Source organism: Diprion similis, chromosome 2 (assembly GCF_021155765.1).
Source record: "Diprion similis isolate iyDipSimi1 chromosome 2, iyDipSimi1.1, whole genome shotgun sequence".
In the NCBI taxonomy this organism is placed as follows: domain Eukaryota; kingdom Metazoa; phylum Arthropoda; class Insecta; order Hymenoptera; family Diprionidae; genus Diprion; species Diprion similis.
This window is the reverse complement of record NC_060106.1, coordinates 7,345,998-7,365,888: the sequence shown is the minus strand read 5'-3', so window position 1 is coordinate 7,365,888 and position 19,891 is coordinate 7,345,998. Positions and strand designations below refer to the sequence as shown.

At 41.0% G+C, this 19,891-nt stretch overlaps 1 protein-coding gene across 2 annotated transcripts; it reads right to left on the bottom strand.

The window, feature by feature from the left end:
• Positions 1 to 2,803: 2,803 nt before the first annotated feature.
• On the bottom strand, positions 2,804 to 17,541 carry LOC124415973 (netrin receptor UNC5C-like). 2 transcript variants are annotated; one of them, XM_046896745.1, is made up of 13 exons: positions 16,952 to 17,541; positions 13,907 to 14,109; positions 11,831 to 12,044; positions 6,877 to 7,173; positions 6,647 to 6,814; positions 6,164 to 6,331; positions 6,038 to 6,073; positions 5,672 to 5,969; positions 5,269 to 5,441; positions 4,104 to 5,184; positions 3,800 to 3,901; positions 3,153 to 3,568; positions 2,804 to 2,978 (listed from the first exon to the last, which is right to left on the bottom strand). In XM_046896745.1, the coding sequence occupies exons 1-12, from the start codon at positions 17,010 to 17,012 to the stop codon at positions 3,397 to 3,399; spliced, it is 2,973 nt and encodes a 990-aa protein (XP_046752701.1). In that variant the 5' UTR covers positions 17,013 to 17,541; the 3' UTR covers positions 2,804 to 2,978; positions 3,153 to 3,396. The 2 variants fall into 2 exon arrangements, with proteins under 2 accessions (XP_046752701.1, XP_046752702.1); XM_046896746.1 differs by having other exon boundaries at positions 5,672 to 5,945.
• Between the last annotated feature and the right edge of the window lie 2,350 nt (positions 17,542 to 19,891).

The following is a 19,891-nucleotide window of genomic DNA, read 5'->3' as shown; positions in this document are numbered from 1 at the left end:
GCAAACTATTAATTAAACCTGAAACACGATTAATTTTTGAATGCACCTAAATGATTATCCAAGCGATTGAAATGGATGAAGAAAGAATAGCGATGTTCTTCGACGTTGTTCAGATCTCGATAAATTAGAATCCCTCTTTACTTTTTCAATATTTCTATTGAATAGTCGGATTTTAATACACGTCGTCAAACTATGACACCGAAATTTGCACTAATACGGTGTGATGGACTGGCACAGATTTGCAGAAAACGAAATTTTCACCCTGCTCGATGGGATCAGTCCCTGTTAGGTATTATATTAGCTCGTGCAACAAGCGAGAAGTTTTATTTGATCCTGAGGCATCGCGGAATTTTGGTTAGGGCGAACGTCGATCGGTAACCCTCCTCAAAGCGGCGTCAGTGTCAGAAATGCAACAATGCGAACAATGCAGCAACGGACATCCATCCCTTTGGCCCTCCGACGCGGAATGACAGACGTGCCCTTAGCTTCCCTTGACGTTATACCGAGTTACCCATATCACTAGAAATTCTGGGCGCATTTGATTTACAGGGAGGCAGACGCTTTGCGTCGTCTGGTATTTCCTAATTATTTGATTTCACGCGTATAGGGGGACAGAATTTGAAAAGCCGGCATGGGGGAGCCGGGTGTTATAAACCGGCTCAAAAGATTTTCCACCCAAATTCCCAACTGATGTACGAAAGTGGAAAATTCTGCTTCTCAACTCTGATTCAAACCCCTTTTGATTCCCCGTCTTCCTCATTCCCCTCGAGCTGAAGGAGTAATTATTCGCGTCAGAGGTGATAATTGATGAGATACTTAATTTGTTGTTTTCGAGCCTTTGTTAATTGTTATCCTGCCGCCCGAGGCGGCGACGCGAGGTTCGTTCGTAATCATCGGCGCTTCAATTTCCGCTCACTCCTCTCAAGCCAAAGCTCCTGGCTTGTGTTTACACGCAGCGTAATTCAACCACCCGTGCCAATGAAATTTTGCGGACAAAAATCCAACGATGGGAAGTTACCGACCTCAAATATCGACCAACTATAACCAACATTAGCTGTAGCTTATCAGTAACGCAACAGTACCCATAAATAATTCTGTACCTCACACTGATGTTGCGATGAGACGATTACCTCATGGCTACGTTACAGAATTATGTTTAGGAATAAAATCAAAATCCAGATCATCTGTGTAACTCTTTTTCAATTCGGGAAAACCTATAACCACGCTTGTCATAATCCCCAGAAATTCTTCAACCCAACAATGGTTAAGACCGATGCAATTTACGTTCAAATTTTCTTTCGCACGCTTATCCTTCTTAAGGTTTCTTATTTTCCACCAGTTTCGGAGCAGATTTCAGCAAGTGTCTTCCGGCTCTTTGAGAACGATTCTCCTGCCTCGCGTTTCCGGGTTCACAAGACAATTTGCCGCTCCTCTACACGTGTGGTTACGTGTCAAATGGTTGCATGACATTACCGTTTAAGCATGGTTGCAATTTCCCGTGCATGCAGCTCCTGCAGATCCTGGTCAGCGAGTACTGTACCCTGGAATTACCAGAAGCTTCTGTGATTAAACGGTAGGTTGTCCTTAATTCGGCCCGGTCTCTGTACGCGAGCAACGAGCATGGCACCACCTCGATGGTGGCATTCGTGAGCATAACGTAGGCAGGCGACGTATGTACATACATACGGAGACGTCTATGTGCCGGATCAAACTAACTAAGCCAAGGCGAAGCGAACCGAGTCGTAGCTGACATATACAAATAGACATGGAGTACAGTTATATCTCTACCTGTTACAGTACGCCGCCCGGCAATGCAGCAGAGCACTGCACTACTGGTGCGGTAGCTTGGAGATCGTCCACCACGTATAGAACCCTCGGTCGTGAACCTGAACCCCGATACCACACCAGACATAATACCCATTGTTGGAGAGATCCTTGTGTCTTGATACATGCCTCGATGCTTAGTTTGCAACGGTATGTATACTATGTGCTAATGTCCGTCTGTTAATAGCATTTAAGTGCATTCAATTGCAAATGCGGGGACAGAGAGAGAGAGAGAGAGAGAGAGAGAGAGAGACCCACGTGCGTTGGCCCGTGAATCTCGACGGAAAATCTCGTATATCGTAATAGCCCTGAATCCGTGGTAACATGCTGCACGGAGCAAATATTCTCTTAATTCTCAGCCTTTGTTCTCGGACTTATCAGCACGCGGAATACTGTTTGGTTTGTACAACTATGTTGGCGGTAATCTTAGCGATAAACTGTTGACCTCTTTCAACGTGAATGAATTATCCGTATCACTATATATGTGTCGGTGATGTGAAACTATATACATATATGTATATATGTATATACTCTGGTATGTTTGATCAGACAGACGTAGTCATATTAATAAATGTACTTTATTCCGTCGATCGCTACCTTAAATATTCTACAATATTTGCGGTATTATTTTTTATTTACAAAATATCAATATTGTTCATTAGATGATTTGTACAGCCTTGCATTCAATGCAACATTATATTTAATATAGTTATACAGCTACTGTTTAATTGTATAATATAGATTTCTATTTTTTTTTTTTTCTTTTTTTTCTCATCTGTTTTATTCGTGCAACGAACCTGAACTAATTAGATTCGTCTTAAAATATATTGTTCTGACAGCATTAATGATAATCATAAGAAGTGTATGTGTACACTTATAAAATAAAAAAAACGTTTTAAAAAAAGTAACATTAACGATAATAATTATCATAATCATAATAGTAGGAGCTGTGTCCGTGATCATTATTGTTACGTACAAATGCAATCAAACGGTAAACCAGCTTTTGGGCCTTTCCATACAGTATTTGCAGTCTTTTTATTGATCAGAGATTACTCGGTCGAGATAAGAGTGACAGCGATTAATCAATCATATAAATTGACGAAACTTTCGCCTTCATCGCGAGCGAGAAAATTAAACGTATACGAAGCACCTGTCTGTTGTCCGATCAACGACGAAGATGGACGGGTCAAGGTTATTCCCACGTTTAAAAGAGTAAGAATTCGATCTACGTTACATACATTTCGACATTCATGCTGTTATCTTTCGCTTACAGTTTAAGTTCAGAAATTGCGCACGATTCACAAAAATCGTAACGTAACACCCATTACCATGGAATTATTGCAGTCGATGTCGATGCTTCAATCAAGATCAATGTTGTTTTCGATTAGATGACACGTTTCGTTGCAGAAACCAACGAAAGTAAGAATCGAATCTCATTCTTACCAGATACGTAGTTCCGGATTAGGTAACCCCTTGATCTACCACAAGAAACAACTGTTATCCAACAGCCGTTAAGAACTTCATACCCATTTTTGGGCACGAACTTGTAGCTCCGAAGTAATCGTTGAACTTTCATATCCAGGGTCCTAGGTGACTTTCGAGAACGCTGGCAGCATCTATACGCCCCATCAGTCTCAGGTGATTTAGCAAATCCGTGACAGCTGTTGCCTCACGGTGTCTAGCCTCCCATAGATCAAGAATATGCTCGGTAGGACTAGCCTTCGTTGCGAAGTAGTTTATGTACCTGTTGGATGTTTTTTTGGTGGGGAATAGGAAGTGGGTGGATTCAAAAAAGCAAATATTGAAATCATTGGGGTGTCTGAATGCTAAACCGATGAACTTTGACCCATAAATTCTGGTGTGACTATAAGTTGGACTGTTTTATTATTGGTAAAACAGTGGCGTTTATAGTACCAGAATTCACTTCAGTCGCAGTTATCGATTCGTGAAGGTAAATTTGAACAGTTCAACTAACCGATCAACCTGCAACCTTTGAGCCAACATGCGCCAATCGTTTCCCCTCCCGTTAGGCGGATCCAAGTATTGGCATAACTGTTTTCTTAATGTTTTCGAGAACCTAGAAGTGCAATAAATTTGCTGACGTATTTTCGGTTATCAAATTTGAAAAAAAAAAAATAGAATTTCAGTTTGAAGCTGAAGATTGAATAAATATCTTCGAGAAACTACACTTCTCATGCATCATGCAAAGATGAATGAGGCTCTTGAGAGCGCGGGAACGATTTCTTAAAAAGAATTAACTAAATAACACCAAGTTTCACCTGAAAGTTCTTATAGTTGATTCAGTAGATCGGCTCGTCCCGTGGCTGATGACAGTCATATCGGGTTTCCTGCTCTTCTTGGCGCTTCCAAAGACAACACTCTGTTTAGAAACGTCAAAATCAATTCTTAGGATGACGCCGTGACTATCGAAGCCACGTTGATAGGCGTGGAGTTTGAAGCTGAGCTCAACGTCGCGATCGATTTTTTCAATCTTGAAAGAACAGTGAAGGGTGTTCTTTGACGAGGACCAAATATGCTGAAATGGAACTTCCTGTCTATCGGTAAATCCGCTCTCAAGGTCCTCCAAGTAGACGCAAAGCGGTGCACCACTGTCCTGGAAACAGAAGGTGCGCTTCTCGACGAGGCTGCCACCCAAACGGTATTCGAGGTCCGAGACTATCTTCAGCGTCGCTTTGGTATCCTCAACGGCGTAGCACCTGATGTAGTCGCAATTCTGCGCCGCGTAGACGACTAGCCGTAGCCTCTTGACGGCGACCCCAGGAGCGATGGAGGAGCTTTCTCCAGCTAAAACGTATCCTCTTAGTTCCTCAGTGACAATGAACACCTCGCCATGGTCAAGCTGTGTGAAGAGTGGTGTGTTGATGGACTCATTTCCTAGGGTGAGAACTTTCGTCCATTTCGGAAGGTTCGCCGACCTCAGTCCAGTTGGGGAGAAGCTGGTGGCTGTTGAGAGGAAAGAACTTTCCTCGGAGTCTATTGTCGCAGACCAAACGCTCAGTTCCCAGTTGTTCGCTTTAAGTTCGGCGCAGTGTTCAAACTGCAGGATGACTGGCTTGTTGAAGGCAACAGTATTCGGGCCACAAGTTATGACCCCGGAAAGCAAGGTCAAGTTTTGGGGCAGGTTCGGCCGGAATTTGTCGTCCCTTAGAACGGCGAGATAGAGATCTTCTTTCTCGCCTCGACAGACTGACGCATCCGGTACTGACATCGACACACCGGCCTCCGAAACGACCAGAAGAGCTCCCTGCGTGCTCACCGATGCTCTGGCGATAAAATCGTTTTCGTAATTCTGAAAAGCCGGCAGTGCCACGGTGTCCGTTGCCACGTTGTAAGTGGAATCTGCGCAAAACATTACAGACGAAGGAATAACCGGTCTGGTCTGATATGGATGAGGATTCGCGACAATTTTTGTAACTTTCTCACAGGAAGAGTAGCTGTTGATGCTGTTTTCACTGTCTGAAAAGGCCTGCTTGTCCCCTCCATCCTTCATCGATACCGAACGATTTTCCGTCGAAGCAGTGGGGGTTGGGGTTAACGACGATTTCGTCGAGGGTAGGGACATGTGTGGGACGTCATAGTGGTGCTCGGAACAGGACCTGGTCAACGAAAAATCAGCATCTCTAGTGACTGGCTTAAAATTTAAGCGAAATGATATTCAGGGGAATAAATCAACGATGCTGAAGGATGTACTTAGATCGGATATCTAAGATTGATGTCCGACCGCATGCGAATAACTTTAAACGTCAACAGACTATTCTGGTCAGCGGTTATTTCGCGAAGAAACTATAAATCTCGACTGAGTCGGAGTAAACCGTACGTTCTTTACCTTTGCATTGAGAAATTCTGCTTGTTTAACGAATAATCATAGCATCCATGCCCACTGCCAGTCATATTTGAATGCCCGTTAATCATGGACTTCTTGTCTTGTTCCGGAAAGAATTCCGGCTGAAAATCTGACCTCGCCATGCTGTACAATGAATTGTTTCTTTCTTTACGCTTCAGAAATCGAACGATAAAGATCGTCGTCAGTAGTAAAAATATCGTCGCTACGCTCAGAGATATCCAAAGTGCTATAGAAGTCTGCTGCTCGGCTCTGGTGGCTGAAAAAAATAAATTCCCATTGCCTACTACAGATTTCTTCCCCATTGGTGATCACGACAGTGTTCGACTTGACACATCCATCTATTCTCACCTTCTTTAAGCACTTGAGTACCACCGTATCCAACCGCTGCATGCGTCACAACAATGTAATTGATAATGGACAAGGTGAAAGAAAATTTCAATTCCCTTAACATACATATTTCGAAAAATGACTCACCGTTGTTGCATTGTTCACCGGAACAAACGTCCACTGTGATGTCCCTGCCTTGGCAAATTCGGCCACCGTGACTCGGAGGCGGATTGTCGCAGGCTCTTCGTCTTATCCGAGAGCAATCGGATCCACACATAGACCAAGAGGACCACGCTGACCATCTGCCATCCACCGCTGGAACAAAGTGTTCCGATTTGAGACTCCGTTTCAATATAGAAAACGCAATCTGATACAGGAAGCGATACTTTTCTTCGTTCCGAATGATCGCTGAGTGGTTTTTTAAGTGGATTAATTGTTTTTACGTACTTCCGAACCGAACTTTGGTTACGCCATGAAGTGATATTTACTGAAATCGTTCGCGAACGTTTTGGTTTTGGTATTACTTATGGAGCGAATAAAATGCTGCAGACTCAAATATGTTTAGTGAAGGTTAAATACACCGCCCAGTTCTACCGTGAAACGCGCTATCGATCTTTGATAAATATCTACCGGGACACGGTGAGTTGCAATCCGTTTTTTGCGAAGGTGGACCAAGACAAGGTTGACCGCCGTTGATAGGCAACGGATTTGAACAGGATCTTGTCCTCTTCTGCGCTCCTCTGCCACACCTGGTACTGCACTCTGACCATCCAGACCAGGTTGTCCATCCCCCATTGACTGCAATCAAGAGAACTTCGTTGACTCGACTTTTCCGATATTCGCACTGTATAGTGTCGTACCATATACAGTCAAGCTGGCCGGATCACTGATCCTCTTTGCCGCTATATTTTCAGCAACACAAGTGTAGTTCGCCTGATGTTGCAATCCCGCCTGTCCCAGGAGAAGATGGCCTTCACTGGACACCAACAGTGTGTCCGCGTTTGGAGATGCTGGCGTTATTTCAAGAGGCGCGCCATTTCTGAACCAGTAAACTTGGGGATAAGGCACTCCGGATGGTGGAATGCATCTCAACTCAGTTCCATGTCCAACCTCCACCGAGACGGAGTATGGTGGTGATTCAAACTGTTTTTTCAAGTCTGTAATATTCAATTTTCAAGTACAGATCTTTCATCGGTCCTTGAGACCTTAATGAAGTTCTAATTCTTTTACCCTAGAGTACTTGTGTAATCAATCAGCAATCAATCTATTGTTCAGCTCAAAGCAATACTCCGTAAGTGCAAGTACAAGTACGTCACACACTCTTTTACTTATTCTCAAGGAGTTCAAGAAACCCAAAAGATCATTGAACAATTTTGTATCCTATAAGTTATTTGATGGGTGAAAAAAAAATAAAAAAAAATTAAAAAACACAAAATCTTCCTGTCAATTATTTGTTAATCGCGAGGCATAAATACACTTCTTTACTTCTCTTCAGGTGACATTCGTTCAACGAATTTTTAGACTATGGTTAATTCAAGTTGATTTTGAAGAAGTTTTGAGGTTGCTAGACTGTAGATTAGATCAAATTATGATTTAAAAAATTTGTGAGTGAATAACCTCTTGTGTGAATCCACCTTACTCTTGTGAAACAAAATCTATTTCAAGAGTCGAGTATTTCGACTAAGTGGTAAACCAATGTCAAACAATGAAGCCGCGCAGTAATTCGTTCACAAGGCGGACTATCCATTCTACAATAAAACTCGGAGCTTTCTCGTTACATTCGACTAATTCGTTAACTGAGCTTGTCAAGTTCCACAAAACGTGTAGTAGTATAAAAGGTGTCGCGCATTAAGCGGATTCGAAACAACATGGGAATGAAAAAAAAAACAAAAAAAAAGAAACAAAGAATAAAAACGACGGTAGAAAACAGACGGACGCGGGAAGACAAGCGCGCGTCCGTAGTGAGAAAAAAGACTTGAAGGGGTTAAAAGGCGTGACAATGTCGTTTTTCTCCTGACACGTCATTCGCAGTTTGCAGTGGAGGACTAAAGCGAGAGAAAAATCTTCTATATGGAATCACCCTCTGCAGGCTGGCTCCGTCTACGCAATTTTCGTGTCACTCTAGCCGTGACTAAATAAAAGACATTCTTTTGTACCGAAGTACCTACACACACACAGAGACACGAAGCACGTACCTAGCTGCATATCCTTACAGGATATGCGCCTGAGCACAAGTACATAATAAATACATGTCCTGGGAGGATATAAAGGGCATTCGCTTATTGTACATTTCACCGTCCTTCGCATTGTTCGGTATATTCTGTTTTTCATTTTTTATCTTATTTCTTTTCTTTTTTTTAGTTTTAGTTTTTTCCTCCAACCAATCGCGGGGTGCTTTTTAATATTCGCTAAACATGAGTTACGGGCTGCAACGAGGGGTTGCCCGGCTACTGCACGCCGTTGGCTTTGGCCACCGTTGACTAGCAGCGGCCAAGCACTCAGCGATATTAGGGCTACGGTAAATGGGAGCCGGTTTTTATGGAGAAAAGAGAAAAATATAGCATGGCAATCGCGTTGCCGGGTTGTGCAGGCTCGTGACTTTCATGGCGTTCATACCTCCACGTTCGCGCACACATCCAATCCTATAGTCGAGTATTGACTGCCTACCGTTCTCCAATCTACACGCTCCTTTCCATACATGCTCAGCAGGTAATACCCAGCGCCAGGGATTTGTGCATGAATAACGCATTATTTACTCAATGAAATGGTCCAAGAGTTATAGACATCGGATACACATAATTTTTGCGAATTTTTCGCGAAGCCTCTGCGTTGAAACCAGATACACTATTTGCAGTTTCGAAACTCAATCAGTGCCGTAAATAAGGGCCACGGGATCTGATCGAATGCCACCTACGAAGAATGAAGAATTCCCTTGAAACTGAACAGCCCTATTTGGGGGGAAAGCTTTAAAATGAGGTATCGGTTCGGCGGAGAGATCGTGGGATAGTGGATACGCGAGTTACTCGAAGGGCTGGGAAGATGGAAGAAGAAGCTACGGGTGATTCGACGGAGGAAAAAGAGGGAGTGAAGGAAATAGCCGAGATTCGTGCATGTCGAAATGTGTAGCTAGGTAAATGGACGTCGTGACGATGAGAAGGGGATTTGTCTACTACCCTCCTAGAGTGAACGGGATGCGTTGATATACGCAGCTCTTTGTGCCTCAGATACTTTCTTCTCTTTTATGGAAATGAATACTATTTTTGGACTGGTATTCTCCTTCGCTTTGCCTTCTTATTTTTTATCATATTTTTCTTCTTGGGGTGCTTTGGATGGATATGAAGATGGGATTCTCTCAAAATTCTCACCTGTGAGTAGGGCTCGTGATAAAGTCACACGGATTTCGCGGGATACGTGCCTCTACTCCATTCGCAGAAAGTAACACGCGCATAACCAAATGCAATTAGTCACGCTCAATCTAATTCAAACGAGTGCTGCTTATCCAAGTGGTACTTGATGCGATTCAGTAGAATAGAATTACCAAATCGATTTATTCCCAAGTTGTCCCTAGAACCCTGGTAAAGCCAGGGTAAATAGCATTAGTAACATGAGATGAAACGAACGCGATTTCGTCTGTGTGGAATACCGAGGAAAGAGTGTAGCGATAGGTATAGGTGTGTATATATATACAAGGCACAGTGTGTAGGTATAGATGGAAAGAAACAAACATGAAAAGAGCATGGGAGGAAATGGAAATGAAAAAAGAAAGGGGAGTTCATCACGAATCTGTTTGCTTTGGATTTCCAGCTATACGGCAAATAGTTTAGAGTTCTAATAAATACGGAGCATTTCATGCTAATTCAATTAACGGCTGGCTAACTGACCACCGAAATTCATGCATATTTTTGTATGAATCAGCATCTGGACATTGAAATGTAGTTTTATTTTTGAGAAAAACGTTTTTCAAATATTATCGAATTGTTGATTGAAGTGAAATTTTATTCGACATGTATCTAATTCAATTTGGGAATACGATTCATTGACAATTGAATCGTGTTTGAAAAATTGCGGGATCAATCCTGAGATCAGTCACTATTATACATAATTGAATAAAAGTTTTAAAAAGCAAATGGATACGTAGAATAACAACTAATTTGACTTCAATACAAAATCTTCAAAGATGTTAGCGAATTTTATTGTCGTTGAACAACATAAATATAAAAAAATAAAACAATAACTAGATTTCGGTTGGCCCGTATTGAACGTGAGCTAGGACGGCATGGAATGCCATATATCGATAAGGTTTATGGCGTGGGATATTGGATATGCTGAGTAACCTTGGATTTATTTATTCTCATCATACACGAAGCCATGCATTGAAATGAAATTGACAACAGCAACGAGATAAGACAAGAAAACGAACGGCGATGAAGGTTGAAAAACTTCACTGAACGTTACGGATTAATCTAACATCACGTATCCAATTTTCATTTTGCAATATCGTTGAGCATTGGCGTTGTACAACCGGATGTTTACATTTAAATGCAAATTCAATTTCGTTTAATGTTTACAGGTAGATACGGTATTTGAATTTCAAACTGGAAAGAGAAATATTGAATTAATTTCAATTAAAATTTCTCGCGGGGCTGTATGTATATATCTACCTAACCATAAATCCGCGCTTTCAAGAAGTTATCATTGAACGCGTCGACGAATCCGAGTTCTGGGTACCTCGCCGTGTTATTTTTATTTTTTTATTTTTTCCTCATCGATAACAAAGTTATACCGTTTCAAGGAGGGTCCTGGGTTGCCCCTCGGAGGGCAGTTCAACCGCAAAACGCGACGGTTGTTAGTTTGGTACTTTTTAAACGAGTCTCAATTAAAGGGCGAGCGAAGGTATAAGGTTGAAATAAAGTTTCTCGGTTGTCAAGGAGCGGACATCACGTCATTAATAAAACATGAACTCGAGCCGATTCATTATAAGATCACAAAATATATCTACCCACCGATCGTATGAATTTTCTTGCTTTTTTACTATCCTTACAACTTGTACGTATGTATGCGATTCAACGAAGACCTTCGTTCTGCTCAACAACGGTACATGCGAAATACTTGTCAAATTACAAAAGAACAATAGTAGGTTTATGTTAAAAAGTTGATTCTCCGAACAAGTTTTACACCGATATAGGTACACTCGAACGTCTTGTATTCGGTTGGGTGTAAGTAGATGTGTTCAAATACTGCAGGAACCTCGTGTAACGAACGGAGGAACCAAGATGTTAATTTAAGATACTACGAGGATATACGCTGCCGCGGCAACCGGCCTCATTACGTATTCATTGCAGCCCAAGAATCGATATCTTCGCGATGGACTTTAAATTGAACTCATGCACTACATTAAAATGCGCTAGTTATAACGCTACAGTGTGCACAAAAATTGTGTCAAGTTCAGAGCACGTTCCTCTAAAATTTTTATCTCTATTCAACCATCTTGTCACATTTACGCATAAGACAAGAGCTCAGGAAAACATAGAAGGCTTCATTTCTTTGCCATTTATAATCTGAATTACAGTCATTTTCTACGTCATTTTTACCATGAAAATTTTTTGTAAGTAGATGTATAAACACTGGACATTTCAATATGCAAGAGACTGTATATGGTTTAGATGTTTTATAAACACAATCGTCTCTTCCAAGTCTCTTAAATTGTCAAAGTTTGCAGAAGATACGTCGCATTGTTTCTTGCACAAGGCTTTTGTTGTTTCGAAGAATTGCTGTTAAGCAAAAATTTGGTGATTTAAGGTGTGATGTACTCACAGGCAACGTCGACCGTGGCACTTTGGCTTTTGATTTCTCCGGGTCCAGACCAGGCGACGCACTCGCACTTGAACTTCTCCTTGCCAAAGTATTCTTCAACCTGGTTCCTGGTAACGTTCAGTTCCGCCTCGACGATGCGGGTGCCGGTGTGAGGATCGACGAACCCCTGGTGCTGGAAGCCATCGATTCGAACACCGTTGCACCGGAAATATACCTGCAGCCAGAAAGTGTGTTTGCGAAAAGCTCAGCAAAGCTGATCCCGGGAACGTGATGATATAAAGTTAGCAGGAAATGCTACGTTGACATTGGAATGCACCCAACAGCGATGTACTTCACGTTACTACACGGTTCCAGGTTACACGGAAAATCCTGTATTCTCAAAAAGGTCTCCGATATTCTTCACAAGCGTAAAATTTCAACTGCTGAGTCAGCAAAAGTTTTTTATTTGCTTTGAAGCAGTTTGTCTTCAACTCCGTTACTGAGGGACTTTGAAGCGAATTACTAAATATTGCGTGAAAACGTTTCACATAATTTTGCCACACCACTGAATTATTTTCTTTATGGTTTTATTGATGAAATTGTAATGTCTAGGAAGCCGGATATAGAATCGGTGGATAAATGTTTGGAAACGTATTGAATACTGTGTTTGAACAGAATTTGCTCCATACACATTTCTTCCGAGTTTTAATTATAAACCTAATTAAATTTTTCGTACAACAAATTTCACTGATCCAGAGAACGAAAGTTGACTTTTTAATTTTGATACCAAAGCTGGATTTTTACTTTTACAGTTTTTGTTTTCATCATTGAAGATTTCACAGTGCATCTCAATTATAGAATTCTCAATTTAGCACAGTATTGTGTACATTCAGTTCGATGTGATGTTGGAGTTCGAACTAATGAGAAATTTATCCGTTCGTATACCGGAGAAAAGTGGGTCCATACAAATGGAACATCGCAGCGGTAAGACACTCGGGAATTACAAAGGAAATTGGGATATTTACTAATTTCCTATGCCCATCACGATCAAAGAAAAACCACTAATTACGGCTCTCAAGGTCTTTCCTTGGAAATTGTAGACTCTGCCTGAAGCGAGCGTTCCTTAATCATCGCGATGGTTTATTTTTGAACACTGAACGGACGGTTGGAATCATTTTTCTCTTTTTGCTTATCGCAGTTATTCGGTTTTTACAAGGATGAAACGGTGAACTGTCACCGACAAGTTTTCGCCCAGAGAAAACGAGGGAGTTACGAATAATCGCAAGATTCATTTTCATCTCATAAAGATAAGCGATAATTAAACGACAGGAAAATAGGCGCCGGTTGCACGAGGTTTCGCGGTTATAATGGAAGTTAAGGAATTCGGCTGGCGTTGTCGGATTCCGTGGCAAAAATTTCGAAGGTCCTGAACGCGTTGCCTTGCAAGTTACCCCGAAAACAACCCAAACCGCAAAAACCGCGAGCATCAAAGCCCCACAAAAGCTCGCAAACCCGTTATTACCGAAACTATGCCTCAAGGTTTATTACCTTGCCCATATTTTATATCCTGCGTGCCGAAATTGATGTCTCCTGCTGCGTCGCACGTCAGCCGCAAGTGGTAAGCAATATCAGGGAAGCACCCCTTACCCCTCGCTGGATATTGTCATTTACATACTGTGAAGCGAAATCGATATTGCGAAAATAATAGCGATAACAAACCAAAACGCAATTGGAAAATGATCAAATTTTTTGCTTAACAAAATTTTGCGTTATAGTTTTGTGAATAAAGATGTCAATCGAATGAAAAAGAAGTTGGATCAAGATTTAAAAAAATCCAAATTTCATTTTTAGAAGATCATCATGGAGCACCGCAAAACTTAAGTTTCCCAAGAAATGAATTCAATTCACGCGGACCAGAGTCAGTCGATTTCATTCAATATTCTTTCATAAAAAGTGGACCAGATTCGAGTTTCTGGTGAGGTCCTGCAGATTAATAATAATCGGTCAAACCTTCCTTCGGATTTTGAGTTCGTTACTACATATATTCGTGTCGAGAAATGATTTCCATATACATATATACAGCAGAATCGCACTCACCTGAAGCGCATTCGCAGCTTGACATCTTAGGGTTGCTGGTTTTCCTTTAACGACATAGGAATCCAAAGGTTCGATAAGAAATACGGGAAGCGATGCACCGGGTATCAATTCCGTGTCAGTGGCTATCGTCGCTGGATTCTCGTAATCCTCAAGAGGATAATTATCCTCGTCGTCTTCCTCGGCGTCGTCATCTTCCTTGGAACCTGAAACAGCCCGTAATGAACAATTTCAAATACCGGTTTGTACTCTGGTTATGATTCCCAGAAGCACATGCATGCGTGCGTCTTAAGTCTCAAGAAATCTGAGCTCAAAGCTCAAGCCTTGATTTTTGAATTACGTTGTGCCATAAAAATGGAAAATAGTTAAGCATCAGCGATCTATAATTACGAGTTTTTCAATTACAAATGCAAATTCAGCAAGAGAAAACTTTTGTAAAAATATATTTTTGGTTTATAGTCGAACGAAAAATTTTGGGAATTTCTGCCTAATTGGATTTTGATTTGGCCTTAAGAATCTTGTCCGGTAAAAGTAGGGTTGCTCAATATTATAATTTGTTTATATTCAATTTAGTTGAAAACGCGGATTGGTGTAAAGATTATTTTCTAACAGGCTTGCATTGATGACGATGAAGTTAGTAACGTTACTCTAACGATGCATTTTGAGGAAAAATCGTTACTTCGTACCTTTAGGAATGTCTAAAATTTGGTAAACCGTGGCAAATAAAATCTAGATGATTAATCATATTTTGCAAAGCCAACTTTTTGAAAGTTATTCTAAAATTGCGCAAGAATAATTTCATCGCTGATGTTTCGTCACGTCAAGGTTACTAACTTCAGCCTCATTTGCATCAGAAATTAAATAAAAAGGTCTACTTCATCAATATACACGATATTCAATACAAGATCCGTGAAAAACAGTATATATATATATAAAATTAGTTTGCCTCTCAGGCAAAAAATGAGCGAGCCGAAGTCAAAGTTAGTTCGAATAATTCTCTCGCACGAACAGGTTTAACAAGTAGAAATCGAGCGGATCGAGGGTTAACTTTGCAGACATACGTAAGACGTAACGCCGGGAGCTTAGCGAGTCTACCGAGAGCATCGTTAGCTCAAAGGAAAGTTGCATCAGTCGTCACGTAGGTATGTACGGTTCATCATTCGAATATATTTAGGCGCCAGAAATGAGCAGTGGGAAAATGACACACGGAGACCATAAACTCTGCTGAACGACGAGGAAGCTGTACTTTATGTCAGGAATCCATCAGCGCAGCGATGCACTCAGGATTCCATTTCCGACCGGCTCGATGCAACGCGTCGGTTCTCGCTTGGAAATCCGCTTGTCAGTTTTACCCGTGGGCTCAAAGCCCATCCCTGGTCAATGTCGGCTTGCGGATGACCGCTTGCAGGACTGCTTTAATTCCGAGCCCGCAATCGTCCCTCAGCTATATTTCGGAAATCCCGTTGCTTTGCAGGTGTTCAATTACGTTGGACGATCCTAGCTTGCGGGCAAAGCTCAGAGGCTACGTGGGACAAATAATGATCGCAGAAGGGGGAGAAAATCGCTACACATGCTTGAAAAATAACAAACATCTCTCAGGTTGGAGAAAAATCTAAAACGAGATGAAAGTTTGCGACGTGTTGCTGCGCTACGTAAACTGTTTTTGATAAAATTTATACAGTGTACCCACCCGTGGTTGAATTTCAATAAATAATACTATCTTTCGAGTTTTCAAAATTAAGTATAGGATGTTTTGAAAATTGGTCTCGATTATTTCGGACGAGAAAATACGCTGAAATTGAACAAAATAAGTTCGGTTTAAATGATATAGTCAATTTTATAATCATCGATTGCGTTTCAAGCTAATTTCTTACATAAAAATCCTTGATTATGAATTGAACTTGATTGCAATTTAGATGCTTTCCTAAGTTTGAAGTTTTTCTAAATCCAGCTGGTATTTTAATAATACTAATTTGATCCTAGGTTTAATTAAAAAAACTCTATTCGAAAACTTCTGATGTTAACCTTTTTTTTTCAACGAAAGAGGAAATGAAGATTCGAAGCTAATAACATGTTTTCTTGCCCGATGTTAATTGCGGCGTGATCCCTCAGCCCTATAATTACGTATATCGGATGCATGCGTGTACAGCACAACTGCCTGGACTGTGGCGTCAGTTAACCCTGCGTATTTTTGTCCCAACTAAAAATACTCCCCCACCTTACTACCGGGGTAAAAGGTAGGGGTTAAAGGGTGGAGGGCAAAGGGTGAAGACTGAGTGAAGAACGAAGGGTGAATGCAGCGGCGCGGTGTTCGTTGCTAGCCGTCACTCCGATATTTGGCAATTATTTTTGAATTAGCGGCTCGTACGTCACGGTTTTAAGCCTCGACCAAACCTAGGTAAGATCATTAATTTATTTAAGTAGGAGTTAAAAGAAGCCACCCGTCAGTCATGCCTCGATTATCGTTCTGATATTTGAAAGGGGTTTAACATCTTCGCTCAAGCTCCTCATGCACTTCCTTACTTCCCGCTGAGTGATCATTTGATTAATGTGTTTCAACCCCTGACGAGAATACTCTTAGGGTTATTTAAAAAGGCGGAAAGGAGGTCAAAATAAAAGAGTAATAACGAGTGCTAATTTATGACCACTGTCAGCGTAAAAATGGTTTGAGTTTTGAACTCTCTTGAAAATTCAAATTATAACGCAAATTTTAACGTCCCCCCTCTAACGTCAGAAGCTTTCAGCATGTAGCGTCGCGTCAAGACATGAAAAAGAAAGAACATAACGGCGCGTAAATTCGCGTGAGCGGCTTACGGAGCTTTTCTCTTGACGTTTTGAGGTCGTGTTTTCTTAAACGCGGCTGTACACAAGTGATCGGATATTCGCAGCCGTCAAAAATGTTGACATTTTGTCACATTAACCGTGTATAAGGGCTTATTGCGAAAGCTCAGGGGCTGACTGAAAGCGTGACAAGAATTATGGTAATTGTGTGGAATTATGTGGTACATAGGTATGTATGTATGTATGTATATATATAACACCGCTTACTTTCGAGAGTGAAGGCAATTTGAAGGAGTGCCAACAGCACGATGCTTATTTTCAACTCCATCACTTCATGGCATTTTTAATTTATTATTATTATTATTACTATAACTTAGATATATTTCACATATAAAACTGTTGGTAACGAAACCACCGCGCGACAACCGTAACGTTGCGTGTCGAATAGTAGCATGCGGAGTGCTACGATACCGAGGTGTTAATTAACACGATAGTTAAGATCGCCGAGTCGACGAAATTAAAGCTCGACCCGACATCGAGTGTCGAGATCAATCATGTCACGGAATTTTTCTCATTAGGAGATGAAAAAACGAAAATAAAATCGAAAGAAAAAAAATTTTAAATCAGAACCGGCCAATCTTCTTAGAGACGTTTATTTCGTCACGCAAGCTCATAGAGCTTATCGAGCTTATCCGTCTTTCACAGTGCAGCTGAAGCGTCAACATCCATTCGTTCCGAGACGTCACATTCGAAGGATCGCCCGAGCTTTCGTTTTGACAAATTTTGCGAAGCTCCCTTGAGGGGAAACGCCGGACCACCAAAGACGCGAGAGAACGAAGCGGCGAAGCTCGCGGGTCGGCACGCGGTGAGCGACTGAGCTGCGCTGCTGCCCGCTTCGCTATAGATGCTCGACTCACCCCTTGAGAGGTGATACGGTGGTGGGTATGTGTGTGTATGTGTGCTCGCGTACGAATGCGCCAGTATTTGGTCCGCACTTCCGTCGATCGGGGATGAATGAGCCAATAAAAATCTCCCCGAGAGAACTTCGTTCCCTTGCTAATCCGAAATTTGACCATATTTTTAATTTACCGTAATTTTATGCGCTGTCTTAGGTAGGATTTCTATCCTTCAGGACTGGTTCGGCATTTTCTGAGTCATTTGATTCGTCACACGAATATTTGTTGCTCATTTTGACGAACGAAGAAAATGTTTTTATTCCAGATTCAACCGTATTTTCAAGTTTTTTGATCTGAAAAGTAGCATGAAAGCTACGTATTATTCCCTCTATTTTTTCATTTCAAGATATTTTTAATCAAAGACATTTTCGTCGTTTAGGCATTTAATAATTTCGTATATACTCAATGCACTACTACGTCGTGATAAAAGTCGCAAATAGTATCGATTTCCAGGGAATCAAACTCATTTTGGATTTTTTTTAACAGCAGCAACAAACATCATTGTTCAACAACATAAATCGGTCGACTCTGTAGTTCGAATTTGACCATTTTTAATTATTAGGTTGGCATTTTAATTTTTCTATCGGGCTATTTCTGTGCTGATGCAGGTGATTATTGTCTCGTTACGTTATCAACTTTATTACCGACATAAATTAAAAAACCTATCGCATCAGTCAAAAGTTTACTTAAAAAAACTTCTTCCCATTCCTTGAACAAAAATGAAGATTCTTTCGACCCAATTCCCAATTCCACTAATTTATACCTATAACTATATTTCTCTTACAGGATACCCAACGTAATATCTATTGATGGAGCAGCGATTTTCAATTCGATTCAATTGATCCTAATTTTTTTTTAAATTTTTTTGTAACGGAATTCGAGAGGCCAAAATAGTAAAAACAACAAACCCACGATTAAACACAGATAAAAAAATCTCATAACACTCGACGAATTCAGAGGAAAAACATGTCCTTAAGCGTGATGAATAATTTCCGATCCCATAACGGTGGGAAATGTTGGAGTCATCGCAACCTCGAAACGGATGTGCTGCATCCCGTAAACTAAGTGGGTACTACTGTTTCAAGATAATAAAATATTCGTTCGAAATATCCGAAGGCGAGGGTTTCTTATCGTGCAAAAAAAAAAGAACATAATAAAGGAAAAAAACTCAAGTGTGATACAAGAAGAGAGAGTTGTATACGTTCAGAGGCAATAAAGAAGTCTTAATGGCCAAGATGTACAAGCCAATGCACTTAGACTTACCCTTACTTAGTGCAAAAACGACAGACCCGAGTTGCGTTTCACATGCCGAGAATCTTGACCCGAGTCTCAAGGTTCACGGTTCGGTTTACCTGCAGCCTGTTATGCACTCGGTGGCGAAGTGTTCAATCCACGCCGTTTACCTGGCGGATGAAATAGCCGGAAATTTAAGATAAAGTCGACGCGCCTGCAAAGTGCGATGCACCTGTCGTTACGATTCTTTTAAATGCAATCTGGATATTCTGGGACGCGCTGCAGGGATCGATGAGTGTCTATCTTTAAATAAATCTGCCCATTATCCAAGGGGGGGGGGGGTAGGATCTTCTATTGCCAGTTTAAATCAAGGAATCTTGTGATTTTGAGAAATTCAATTCTACAGTTTAAATAGGAACGCTATATCCTATATATATACTTTCTCCGAGCATTGTTTCTCAGCAGTGATGTAGCCTGCGGGATAAGAGGGATAAACATTTTTAGGCATTGTTGGAATAGTTGGTTCCTACAACGGAGATTATCAACAGTTAAATTCTGAATACAGACAAAGTACGGAGAAAGTTTTTGTCTTACAGCTACCGAGAGAATGAAAGCGGCATTCGAACCTCTATACTTTAGGATGTTTAATAATATACGAAAGGAAAGATAAAAAAAGGTCGAGAGGGTTACTTCTTTCTGGAAAATATGGACCCGATCCAAGCCGACCCAACGTCTCGCCCGTCTGCACGGACCGGAAACCTAATAATATCAAGCGAATCAGAGATTTGATATGCTGTCTTTTGTTTTATTCCATCCCGTCGGAATTCATGGAGTGATATGAGGAATCTGTTACCTTTGAAATTGGAAAAAGGCAACAACGGAAATCGTATAATATGTACAATATTCATTGCCAATTTTGGGTCTAGTTCCATTGTAGAATATGTTCATAATTATGCCACAGTATTCCTAACGTATTCTATTTTTGAAATTTCTAAGTTCACATCCTCTCATTGAATTA

Excerpts from the sequence above, each read along its gene's own strand:
- LOC124415973 (XM_046896745.1), bottom strand. The coding sequence starts at position 17,012 with ATGGAGTTGAAAATAAGCATCGTGCTGTTGGCACTCCTTCAAATTGCC. Across the intron at positions 6,815-6,876 it reads GGCCAGCTTGACTGTATATG|TCAATGGGGGATGGACAACC; the intron begins GTACGACACTAT and ends TCTTGATTGCAG. Across the intron at positions 3,569-3,799 it reads CAAAGGTTGCAGGTTGATCG|GTACATAAACTACTTCGCAA; the intron begins GTTAGTTGAACT and ends AACATCCAACAG.